General features: G+C 38.5%; 1 protein-coding gene across 1 annotated transcript in view; it reads right to left on the bottom strand.

Moving 5' to 3' along the window:
- The window catches only part of FAS (Fas cell surface death receptor), a 33,861-nt gene that overhangs the window by 12,757 nt on the left and 7,561 nt on the right, over nucleotides 1–13,543 (bottom strand). Inside the window, exon 2 of the mRNA XM_069567940.1 lies at nucleotides 5,334–5,496. Coding sequence (XP_069424041.1) covers nucleotides 5,334–5,496 — 163 coding nt within the window. The remainder of the gene's footprint in view (nucleotides 1–5,333; nucleotides 5,497–13,543) is intronic.

The following is a 13,543-nucleotide window of genomic DNA, read 5'->3' as shown; positions in this document are numbered from 1 at the left end:
ATTCACTCTCTCACTCAGGTCCCATCTCAAAGCAATTAAATCAGAATTTCTAAGTGAGGGTTTTGGCATTGGTCTGATTGAGTAGGTCTAGGGCAGGGCCTGACACTCTGCATTCCTAACAAACTCCTGGCTAATGCGGATTTTGCTGGCTTATAAACCACACTTGGTGTAGACAGGCTCTAGATGAGAACAGGGGAGCCATTTTAAGTAAAGGTGGGATTGTCCTGGTTGCTGGCTTATCTGTCTACTTAAAATTCCACTAGGTGATTTCAGCTCTTTCAACCTAGGACCCAGAACCAGGGTGTATATATGACAATGCTACTCTAATTTATTCTAACATTTCAGACAATTACTTTACATGACTGTTCAGAAAATATTCTCATTTTGGATTCCATGGCAGCAACAACAAAAGATTAGTGGATTAGTATACAGAGAAAGTGAGAGAAGGAACATTTGAGATTTATGTTAAATTTTACAAGAAAATTCCTCAGTTACAGTAGCTCATTGTCCTTCATGAGAAATATGTTAGAAGACCATCACAAATTCTCAGTTTCACTTATTCCAATATAGCACGGAGTTCCATCCAGAAGCATGCAGGTAAAATGTATATGAACTCATCAGATCCATTCAAATGAACCACCCATTCAAATGTATATGAACCTGTTATACTTCTTACAGTGGTGACAATAAATGATAATAGTAACACTTACTGAGCCAAGCACTCTGCTACACACTATTAACACATTATTGTTCACAATAATCACAAAAGGTCAGAACTATTACTACTTCCATTTCACAGTTAAAGAACCAGACTCAAAGAAATCAAGTATCTTGCCCAAGGACATGAAGCTTGTAAATAGCTAGGAGGACCAATCATCCCTGTTTGCCCAGGATGTGAGACTTTTAGTGCTAAAATTGGGGAAGTCTCGGGCAAACCAGAATACGGTGGTCATCCTGTAAGTGTCAGATGGAGGATCTGAAAGCAGTGTCTGATGCCAGAACTTAAACTATGAAACACAATTCAATATCTGCTTGGTAAAGATTTCAGCTATCATATTACAAACTATTAACACAACAAAACTTTTCAGGGGCTCTGATAAAACAGGTCAGGGGCTCTGTCCTATTTCTCTGCCTTCATCTCAGTCCCAGTGGCTTATCTCCTGCACCGGAGAATGATTCTTCACTTGCTTTCCCTTTCCTTTTTAACAATGCCCCATAATTCTCTCTCAGAAGTCAGTTTGCCTTCCTGGGATCGCTTTACTGGGGAGCTATTTACTTGGTATGCCCACTATGGTGCCAAAAACCTAACTGCAAATGGTGATTACTACACAGTTTAACACATTACAATGTCTTTACATTTCTCTTAATTTAGAACTTTGTAAAAGATCAGTCAATGTTGCAGAGATCCCTGATTCACCTAATATCCATTTTTCCTTCTCTCATAAGAAGAGAATATTTACTAGGAGACATGGCTGCCTTGAGTCAAGACTACATCTCCCAGCATCCTTTGCATGGGTATGTAATTAAATTTTGGCCAATGGGATGTTAGCAAAGTGTCCAGTAATATCTTCCAGGATGTTTCCTGAAGAGAGCTGGTATGCACTTTAAAGTTTAATCTGCCCTATTCACATGAACAGCAAAAATTATGTATACTATCTTTCCTAGGAACATGACTTTCTTAATAATTTCTTTTCACAGCATTCCTTTTGATAAAACAATACTACTCAATACATAAACAAGTCATGAAATTTAAACATATACAATACTTTAGTAAACAAAGGCAATGATATGTCAATATAAAAAATAAACAAATCGTGGAAACTCAGAACCAAATTTAAATACAGGGCATCAGGGTTCTATATCATTGCAGCAGTATGTTTAAGAAAACCAAGTCAAAGTACAACTTTAATTGCTTGCCAGTAGAATAATACTGCTTTCTAAATGGACTGACCTCTTTAATAAATGATCTTGCAGAATGCCTATGGCATGACAGAGACATAATATCACAAGTTCTTTCTTTCTTCCAATGTATAAAACCTAAGTTTATCAAAATATTAAAAAAAGAAGTTGTTTTCTTGAAAATAATATTTTAAAATATATTTGTTTCTGAGTATACTACTACATATGCTCACTGTATAAATTTTAGGAAAGTGTAAAAAGCATCTATATATCAACCACTCTGAGATATTATTTTGGTGCATTCCTACACATATAAATACACATATATACATGTGAGTATATGTATGCATACATACCTATGTGTATATGTATGTGTCTGTGCATATATATATATATAAACATATATATATGCAATGTATGCAGTGTACCATAGAATCCTTCTTATTGAATATGGTGATAAGGACTTTTTTGATTAAAAAAATGTCAATTCACATAGGGGATCACAGAAAAATTACTATAAATAATTCAGTTTATAAAGTATAACTGTATAATTATTTGCCACTCTTGTGATATAGAAACAAGTTATTAGAATTCCAGCTTCTTTCTCATTTAAGTCACATCCAAAATGTATCACTCACGATTTCTTTTTTCTTTTTCCTTCTTCCTTTCTTTTTGATGGAAAGTAAAGTTAAAGACTTCAATAATCTGTATGAAAGGCTTTCATAGTTTCATTATTTTTCCCATGTATTTTGCCTCCATCTAGTTCATTAATAATTTTTTTAGTAACTCGACTTTACTGAAATTCTTCAAAGAATTAAAAATAATTTTAATAGAAATTAAATGTTTTCTATGTGTATTTGTTTACTGGTTTATGTAATGTTAAATTATATATTACCATCGCAAAAATGTTTGGAAGCAATTTGGATATTGATAAGCTTCAATTTTTTTTCAAAAAGGAATAGAAGTGGGAAGATGTTTAGTACATATTGGACACCATCCAGGATGTTTGAGAGATGGAGCAGAGAGAATCAGTTAATCCAGCCAGCAGATCAGTTAGAAATCTCTTAAGGAAATTTATATACATTGAGGTTTATATCAAGAATATATCAGAAAACATGATTTTGATTGATACATAGTATTCCAGTCTTTGAATACTTTGAAATTTACTTAATCTCACATCATTGGATATCACAGTGAAATGTTATGCATATATTTCTTTTATTTTTTACTATTTTCTTCAGACATTTTCCTACAAATCTATTATAGTATCAGTAGATTTTCAATTTTTTGACCCACATACCCGAATTTCTTTCTTAAAACGTTTTAACAATCGACATTCCGAGAGTGACATAGGAGAGTTTGCTCATCTCATAAGCAAACTCACTATGACTGAGATCACTTCGAAAATGAAAATAAAAGAAAGCAAAACAAAAAAAGCAAACCAACGAAAGTCCTTAACAGCTTGATATGCAGACCATATTATCTTTATTTTAATTTGCATTTTAGGGTTTAAAAATATGAGTAAAAATCTCAATTCATAAGACAAATAGATGGTGTTTGTGAGTGAGCATGAAGTCGCTCAGTCATGTCTAACTCTTTGCAACCCCATGGACTGTAGTCTACCAGGCTCCTCTGTCCATGGGATTTTCCAGGGAAGAGTACTGGAGTAGGGTGCCATTGCCTTCTCCTCTCCAGGGGATCTTTCCAACACAGGGATCAAACCCAGGTATCCCGCACTGCAGGCGGATTCTTTACCAACAGATTACAAAAAGCCAGGAAGCCGTTCTTTATTCTCATTTGGAGAAGACTAAATATAAACAGGCTTAAATATAAATGGGTTGGATTACGACAGATTTTCCATAAGGGTTGTTAAAACCTGGAGAGAAGGCCAAGTAAGACTGTTAGAATCTTTTCATAAATAGGACCCACATCTGTTTAGCAGCTTAAGTACTGGAGGCCTGGAAAGCCAAACATGAAACCTACTACCATCCTTTACGGTTCTATTAATCTACTATATATGCCCATGTGCTGTTTTCCTTTATCTTCCTGTCTTCCTTCATGATGCAGCTGGGAAATGCTTATCTGTATAACATAGTAGTCAACTCTACTCCATGTTGATAATAAACGTCTGCACAATTGCATTTTGCTTAGCTTTTAATTGGCTAGTGTTCAGAGGATTTCCGTTTTGAAATTGGTTTTCAATACTGATTTTAAAAAATGGTTGGTTTTTATCCGTTGCTTTTCTAGCTCATCTAGTTATTCGGTTGCAAAATGCAAATATATTTTTCAGGCTTCAGTGCTAGGACAAACATTTTTCTTAGAGACTTTCTGGTTGAAGGGAAGTGTTGACACATATCTCTTAAGGGTAGAAGTTTCTTGCTTTTAGAGCTCCACAATTATTATGATACATTCTAACCAGTTCTGATGTGGTAAGTTTTAATATCTACAAATTAGTCTCTTTTGGCTATTGAAAAATGGAGCTAAACAAATAAATCCTCTCACTTCTGAGGTACACGTCATTTACAAATTTTATTTACTCATGCTCACATCAAACCAGTGTGATAAAGATAAAATAAGCTAGTCTTGGAGGAATGAAACCACCATATGACGCAGCAGTCCCACTCCTAGGCATATACCCTGAGGAAACCAAAGTTGAAAAAGACACATGTACTCCAGCGTTCATTGCAGCACTATTTGCCATAGCTAGAACATGGAAGCAACATAGATGTCCATCAACAGATGAGTGAATTAAGAAGTTGTAGTATATATATACAATGAAATATTACTCAGCCATAAAAGGAACACATTTGAGTCAGTTCTAATGAAGTGGATGAACCTAGAGCCTATTATACAGAGTGAAGTAAGTCAAAAAGAGAAAGATAAATAACGTATACTAATGCATATATTTGGAATCTAGAAAGATGGTACTGATGAATTTATTAGCAAGACAGCAATGGAGAAACAGACATAGAGAACAGATTTACAGACATGGGGGGAGTGGGGGAGAAGGTGAGATGTATGGAGAGAGTAACGTGGAAACTTACATTCCCATGTAAAATGGACAGCCAACAGGAATTCGCTGTGTGTCTCAGGGAACTCAACCAGGGGCTCTGTGACAACCTAGAGGGGTGGGATGGGGAGGAGATTCAAGAGGGAGGGGACATATGTACACCTCTGGCTGATTCGTGTTGATGTTTGGCAGAAAACAACAAAATTCTGTAAAGCAATTATCCTTCAATTGAAAAGTAAATACATTTAAAATTAAGCTAGTCTTGGGAAAATAATGTCATAGTTTTTTTTTTTCTTTTCAGTCATGCCATAATGCAGGAGTGAATGCTATAAAAACACTCTCTTCCTTATGACCACATGCTACTCCTCACCCTGATTTTCACTCTGATTACTGGATTGCTTTTGTTTGCGTGTGTATAACATACCAGGAGGACAAGGCTGACAGCAAAACAGGTGCTCACGATATAGGCCTTCTTGGCAGGAACTTGCTCCAGTAATATTCTTATTCAATCTCAGCCCCTCAGAGTTGATACCAGCCACGTGGGCATTTTCACCTTTAGACAATGGTCCAGAAACAGAGATAAATATCTGTAAAAGAAAAGCATGAACAGAATTTTACTGACTTCTGAACTAAGCAACTTGGAGAAAAGGTGTTACCTCACCCCAAACGACTGTGTTTTATTTGCTGCACACAGATCGACGTAGGCTCCATCCTTCCACTGACCCATCTCCAAAAAAGGAGCAGGTCAACCGCATAACAGTCCAAACCTCGGGTTCTCCAAACCACCTGAGACACAGCATCACAGATGGTAGCTCAAGGGACAACACAGAAGACTGGGAAAAAAACATGAAATTTCAAAACAACTGTGGTTTGAATCCTAGCTCTGCTGTCGACACTGACTTTAGGCAAGTTAGATAACCTCGGTGATCCTCAAGGTCCTGATCTGTAAGTGACAACAGTACTTTCCGCTTTGAAGCGCTGTGAGGATAAAAAATGGTAATTTCTCCCAAACCCGGTACTTAGCTTACAGCATGTTCTGTTTCTTCCTTTTTTATATATAGTGACAGAATCTTCAGTGCTGATGAAATCCTTCCTGGTTAACCAGCACTAACAGGTGCCTCAGACAGTAAATTATCTGCCCAACAGTGCAGAAGACTCAAGTTCAATCCCCAGGTGGGGAAGATCTGCTGGAGAAGGAAACGGCAACCCACTTCAGTATTCTTGCCTGGAGAATCATGGACAGAAAAGCCTGGTGGCTTTCACAATAAATCCAACAGGATGTTTTTCACTTTTATTCAGGAAAAATGAACTTCTTTCAATATTGGTTCCTTTGTTTGGGAGACAAAATCCATAAGGGACACTGTCAAATTTATCTTAGTCAGTTGTAGGCTTGAGTTCCTCAGAAAAATAAGCTCCTAAAATGTATAGAAACATTTGGGGTTAATGTCTGTTTGATCCCTTTCTCAGGTTTTCTAAACATTTATTGTTTGTCTTTCTAAACACAAATTTAAATAATCTTTCATTCTGTGTGGAATACGTAAATTCATTGCTAAGCATCAAAATTTTTTAAACTACTAGTTCTGAGGGTTTTTTCCCTCAAGGTCATTTATCACATTTTTCATGGCATACATTATTTTTTCTACTTCATGACATCTTCTGGGTTAAGGGAACTAAATATTCTTTGTGTATACATCACTGTCACAGGAGTCCCCAAATCTTCCCTTTTAGCCCTTCCCCCTTTGTCACCAAAGCCTGCATTCCCCTCTAAGTCACAAGATACCATGGGACCTCCAAGGAAGGACGGATGAAGGAGGTTGCCATCTTTTCCTTCTGAGATGGCTGATTTAAAAATGCATTTCCAGGGACTTCCCTGGTAGTCCAGTGCTTAAGAATCCACCTTGCAATGCAGAAGACACGGATTCGATCCCTGGTTGGAGAAACTAAGATCCCATGGAGCAACTAAGCCCGTGTACAACTACTGAAGCCCACAAGCTCTGGAACCCACATGCTAAGACTAGAAAGAGAGTCTGTGTGCAGCAACAAATACTCACATGCTGCAACTAAGACCCAGCCCAGTCAAAGAAAGAAAGGAAGAAAAGCATTTTAAAAATAAATAAAAAAACAAAAATCCATTACTAACACCCAGACTCCAGGAGAAAAAGTCACACCAAAATATCAAGAAAATACCTGACTTATCCAGGGTCACTCATGAGCAAAAAGCAGAGAGCTAGGTCTTGTCCAAGTCACCTTCCTCATATTACAGTGTTTTTCCTGCTACACCCAATTCACCATAAAATGTAGCTTACTTTTTCTATGTCAACAATTCTATTTAAAGAATAACTGGAGCTGGTAAACGGATCAGAGGAATTATGCCTCAGTGTGCTGGCTTCACTATCAAACCACTGCCTTTTCAACCCAACAGACATTTCTTTAGCACCTACTCTGTGCCAGGTCCTGTGAATACAGAGATGCGTAACACTGATTATAATCGAAGATGAATTTTAAGTTTCCAAAAGCAGGCTTGCACAGGGGCGTGTCATTTGTAATATATTTATCATTTGGGAATTTTTTAACATTATATTTGCTTGACTTTTACTTTTTAAAACACATTTGAATCTATGGTCTTTTTCTAAAGCAGCTCTGAACTAAAGATATTTGTCAGTATCAATTTCTCTTTTCAAGATGACAGTTCCCCAATCAATTCTTACCTTCTCTACAGAAGATCAATCTGTTAATATTAGTCCCTCTTCTAAATCATAGAATCAGTAGCTAATGAACAGTAACTGAACTGGACATTTTAGGAAAAAATGTGATTGAAATCACACCAAAGCATTCACTGTTAAGATGGGAAGGGCCTTCAAATGAAAATCACCCATGTTTTAGGATCCTTATTCTATCACAAACTTTGCTCAATGTGACAGTCAGGAATTAAATATACTAACCATATAACATTCCAGACATTGCCAGCACATGGAAATTCTTGCACAAATGTACAAGTCTCTGCTAGAAGAAATCAGTAAGCCCCTTCTACAACAGATAATGGGAAACTGAATCGAAGCAACCAAACTGAGTAGGAGCAATTTCTTTCTGTTGTCAGCCACCTCAAGGCCTGGAAAGAGGGAATTAACAGAGAGATACTACTTGCTCTCCTCTTTCAATTCTGGTTTCTCATCTCACCAGAAACTGAACAAAATGCCGCACATTTAAACTCAAAGAGATTTGAGTCAAAATTGGACTAGTCAAAACTGACAACTCAAAGGTGCTCAAGGTTGATACACAGCAGTGTGTGTGTGTGTGTGTGTGTACCCTACAGCTATAGGGCCCATCTTCCTTGGTATGCTAATTTCATTCAGTAATCATGTGACAATATTATGAGCAGGTCCACAATTCCTGGTTTAAATGATCGAGTGCTCAGAGGAGCAGCACATTTTGTATTTATGAATTGTTGTATTAGTGTTATTTCTAAAAACACTGTGCCTATACTCAACTTTCTGGAACTGTCTGAAAGAAATGTACTTGCTAATACATTTCGTTTTAGTGTTGAAGTTTTTGACTGGAAATCAAAAGTCACTGTCCAAAATACATTCAGAATTTGAGAAATGTGAATCTTGGAGTAAACAGTGAAAGACATAAATATCATTGGCCATGAAGCAGACACCGGCACCAAACTCACCTCATATTTGATCACACCAGCTTTAGAGAGCTCAATTTCTGGAAACATTTCCTACTTACTTCAGCATCAAAGAATTATGTCAAGTATTAAAAAAAGAAAGATGGGTCTAAAGAGCATATTCTAACTGTTACATGATACGATGTAAGCAGTTTCCACACAGCTTGCATTTTTTAAAGTTTTTATATTAGCTCAAGTTTGCAGTATGCAAAGATTTAACCTAAACTTTCCTGGCAGAAACTGGGGTGTTTTTAATTGTGACAAGGCAGGAAACCCACAAAGAACTAAATGATCAGAATGCTCAAAAATTGTTTTTCAAAAAAGCTGAAAAGGCCAGAAAATTAGTTAAAGATTTGAAAAGCAGATATTCTAAGGAAAATGATAACCAAATGGGGAAAAAAGGAATAAAATTAACCATCATAACAAAGATTAAAAAGTCAAAAGGACCTCAGTTTTAGATTCTGCTGGGAATAATCTTAGCTGATACATTAATTATTTAAATGAGCAAACACTTTGCTGAGTACCTTTGTTGCTGTTTAGTCACTCAGCCATGTCCAATTGTTTGTGACCTCATGGACTGTAGCCTACCAGGATCCTCTGTCCATGGGATTTCCCAGGCAAAAATACTGGAGTGGGCTGCCATTTCCTTCTCCAGTTGAGTGCCTGCTTTGCGCCAGACAGACTCTGGGAACAGAGCAGTGTACAGATAAAGACTCAGCTCTTATAGCATTTATATGTAAATGAAGTTATTAGTCAGGCTTCTCAAGAAAAACAGGCCCAGTACTGAGTGTGAGTGAGTGAGTGTGTGTGTGCGTATGTGTATGAAGAAAGAGAGACTGATTGATTTTCAGGGATTGGCTCACACAACTGTAAAGGCTTGGCAAGTCCAGATTCTGCTGATGGGGTAGGTCAGTATGTTGGAGAGTCAGAGGAGAGTAGCAGCTGAAGTTCAAAGGCAGTCTGGCAGAATTCTTTCTTCCTTAGGGGGTCTCAGTCTTCCTTCTACTAAGGCCTTCAACTGATTGAATGAGACCCACACACATTACAGAAGGTATCTAATTTACTCAAAGTTTAGCACTTTAAATGTTCAGCTCATACAAAGCAAACAAAACCTTCACAGAAATATCCAGAGTAGTGTTTGAACAAATATCTGGGTGCCATGGGCCAGTCATGTAGACAAATAATATTAGGCATCACATGGAGGGAAATGATGGAGAAACAGAGCAACAGGCAACATAACCAGGAGGAATGAGGACTATTCAAAGGAATAAGGCAAGCTTAGGGGGCATGGAGAATTTGAGGTGCGAGGCAGTGCTCTTTCAGGAAGAGCTGTCTGTGAAGGCCACTGAATAAGAAAACTGACTTGTTGCAAGCAGATGATTAGCTGAAAAGGGCTTTCCAGGCAAGTCACCCCCAGAGGAGCTTGGCTTAGCCCAAATGGGGACATACCTGCGGTCCTCAGCAAAAATATTATTAACAGTTAGCTATTAACAGAGATGAGGATCAATGTCTACTGAACCACACAGGTAATTAACATGTTGGCTATTAAAGACACAGTGCAGTGGAATCATACAGCCAGCCACGACCACAGATGCTGCAATCTTGTAGAATCCTGAAACATCACAGCAGAAAGGGACCATGTAACCACCTGCTCAACTTCCACATAGATTTAAAAAGTGGATCTTCTTGAGTCCTTCCTTATTTACAAGGTTTTAATATTTTCTGCAAATCAGAAAATTTCTTATGAAATGATGAAGAAAGGTAAGATTTGTTATTTAGCATGCCCAGTAGATGCTTTAACGGCATAAGGTGAAATTCATTTTGAGAAATGGCACGTAAAAATATTACAGTCTCTTAAATTCAGAATCTTGAGAGTTCTGACAATGAAGCGGCAATTCATATCTAGCATCCTAAGTGAGGAGACTATTATGACCAAGATGTCATTAGGTCGAATGGGTAGAGTCCCTCTGAATCATTCATGAAAGTGTTGTCAGGAAACCAAACCCTAGAGTTATTTACCTATTCTTCCTTGACATTTGCCTGGCGTTTTACAAAGTTCATTTATATATATATCACCTCATGGTCGCCACAATAAACCTAGACATGAGGAATTATTACTTTCTTATTTTATAGCTGAGGAAGCTGAACAGAGTATGTGAAATGACTCATTGGATAACCCCCGTTAGGATGGGCTAAGGGAAGACTCGGCACCTCTGGCGCAAATCTGGACTCTGGTTCTGGTTTATAAATCAGTTTCCTAATTGCTTTCTCCGTTTATGCGTGCCAACAATGCAGTCTGTTTCCAGACAATTGTGGGCAAGATGCTTGAGTGTTAATTTTACAATGAACCTTCAAAGCAAATGTGTGTTGAGGGTAGAGGAAGTTAGCAGGAACTTTCTGAAAACCAGAAGTCCATCCCAAGCCCTCTAGTTTGGGAAAACTGTGGCAGGGCTATCCAGGCTGGGATTCTGGCTGGCAGGGAAGGGGAAACTTCCTAGCCCTGATCTGCATCTTGAAAAGAAGAGGAGTTTGGGTTTCCCTTCCTCCCATCTGGGTGCTGAGTTTCTGAGCACAGCCATCAAAGGCCCTGTGAGTCCCTTGTAGGGGCGGGGATTTGCAGTGAATAGCTAGGAACCAGAAGTCCTCCTAGCCTACCATTGATCTTTGCATTTGCTCCCTTTGAAACTCTCAAAAACAGGCTGACATGAGAGTCTGTCCCTTGTATCAGATGACAGTTGACTTTATATTAATTAATTGCATCATATGATGGATCACTTTTCATAGCCAACTCTGTTACTACATAGAGGAAACAAAGCAGGGAGGGCAAGATCCAGAAATCGATGACCACCCTTGAAGCATATCACTCCCCTTTGACAAGCTCAGCATGCTTTCCCAGGAATTGTAAACACTCAAGATCTAACATGGCAATTACAAATAGAGTAGCCTCACAGTGACTGAATTAAACAAACTACTAGAAGAAACTGAGAATCCCGTTAGGGTTACTTCAAAGAATCAGTGTGGCAATTAGCCCTAAGAGATGAGCCAGGGTTTGAAAAGGAAGTTTAAAAAAAAAAAATCACCTTTTTTTCTGTTCTCAGTGAAGTTCAAAACAACAGGAAAAGAATTTTTAAAAGTAGAGGAGAAAAAAAAAGGTGTCTGAAGGTGAAAAATGGCAGTCCTTCAAATGACAAGAATAAGAAGACAGATGCTTAGAATGGTCAGCGAGAATTTTTGATACTGAGCACATACTTCAGACAGACTACAAGCTCTCCAGTAATCATTGGGAAGAGTTTTAGAACCCAAGCCCTTCATCCGTTAGAAGAAGCTATGTCCCAAACTGGCGGTCGGGTGCCTGGACCATGTCATACAGCTGGATCAAGAGAGTCAGACTCTTATGGGCCGAGTGGTCTCTCCCTCACCTCCAAATTCTTCTACTGAAGACTTAACCCCAGTAACCCAGAATGTCAGCATATTTAGAGACAGAGTCTTTAAAGAGGAAATTAAAATGAGGTCATTGGGTCGATGCGACTAATCCGATGCGACTGGTGTCCCTCTCAGAGGAGGAAATTTGGGCGCAGACAGGGACAAGGGGAAGAGGATAAGAGGAGACAGGGGGAAGGGCATTCACAAGCCAAGGAGAGGAGCACAGGACAGATCGTCACCTCATGGTCTTCAGAAGGAGCCGAACTTGGCGACATCTTGATCTCAGACGCCTAGCCTCCAGAACTGAGAGAAAATACATTTCTGCTGTTTAAGCCACCAGTTACCGCAGCCACAGGAAATGAGTACCTATCGGCCCACACCACTGTCTCTTGATTCCCTCAGTCTGGATTTGAGGGCGGTCCATGGTGCACACACATTTGGGCATCCCTTGCAGCTAAGCATTAGGATTTCCCATCTTCAACCATCACTGTGCCAAACAGACGAGAGGCCGAAAACGGTCTTGAGAACTGGAATCTTCCGGGGCCAGGAGGAACCTGAACTTCCCAGTCTTACAGACCTCCGCTAGGAAGTTGAAATCTCACTGGCCCCTACCGTCCAGGACACAACTGTAACACCAGACGAGTACTGGTCATTCCCTTTTCAGACTTTTAGTTACTGATCACCACTTTAGGAAAAAGAACTTCTAAAACACCATTAATAGTCCAACATGTCTGACTGTTCAATTCATCGCTAATATATTTGTATAGAAAGTGAGATAATATTAATAGTGATGGTATTTTGTAGTAGGTGCATTATTGAAAAAGTGAAAGAAAAACAAGTATTCTAAATTTTCTAAACACAGAAACTTTTCAGTATTAAAGAGATAAGCGAAGATTTCATTTGCTCTTATTTTTTGTGTGTAAATAAAAACACACAAGGTAATCTTATTCCAGTAAGGTCTTCATTCTTTCTTAAGGCTGGTTTCTGGGAACACCAGGAGAGAGATAGTAGTCAGTAGAATAAGTGGAAGTGAGAAATAGATTTAAGGGCCTAGATCTGATAGACAGAGTGCCTGATGAACTATGGAATGAAGTTTGTGACATTGTACAGGAGACAGGGATCAAGACCAGCCCCATGGAAAAGAAATGCAAAAAAGCAAAATGGCTGTCTGGGGAGGCCTTACAAATAGCTGTGAAGAGAAGGGAAGCGAAAAGCAAAGGAGAAAAGGAAAGATATAGGCATCTAAATGCAGAGTTCCAAAGAATAGCAAGAAGAGATAAGAAAGCCTTCTTCAGCAATCAATGCAAAGAAATAGAGGAAAAGAACAGAATGGGAAAGACTAGAGATCTCTTCAAGAAAATTAGAGATACCAAGGGAACATTTCATGCAAAGATGGGCTCGATAAAGGACAGAAATGGTCGGACCTAACAGAAGTAGAAGATATTAAGAAAAGGTGGCAAGAATACATGGAAGAACTGTACAAAAGAGATCTTCACGACCCAGATAATCATGATGATGTGATCACTAATCTAGAGCCAGAC

Source organism: Ovis canadensis, chromosome 22 (genome assembly GCF_042477335.2).
Source record: "Ovis canadensis isolate MfBH-ARS-UI-01 breed Bighorn chromosome 22, ARS-UI_OviCan_v2, whole genome shotgun sequence".
NCBI lineage: Eukaryota > Metazoa > Chordata > Mammalia > Artiodactyla > Bovidae > Ovis > Ovis canadensis.
Note: the sequence above shows the minus strand (reverse complement) of the source record. Positions and strands in the feature narration are given on the sequence as shown.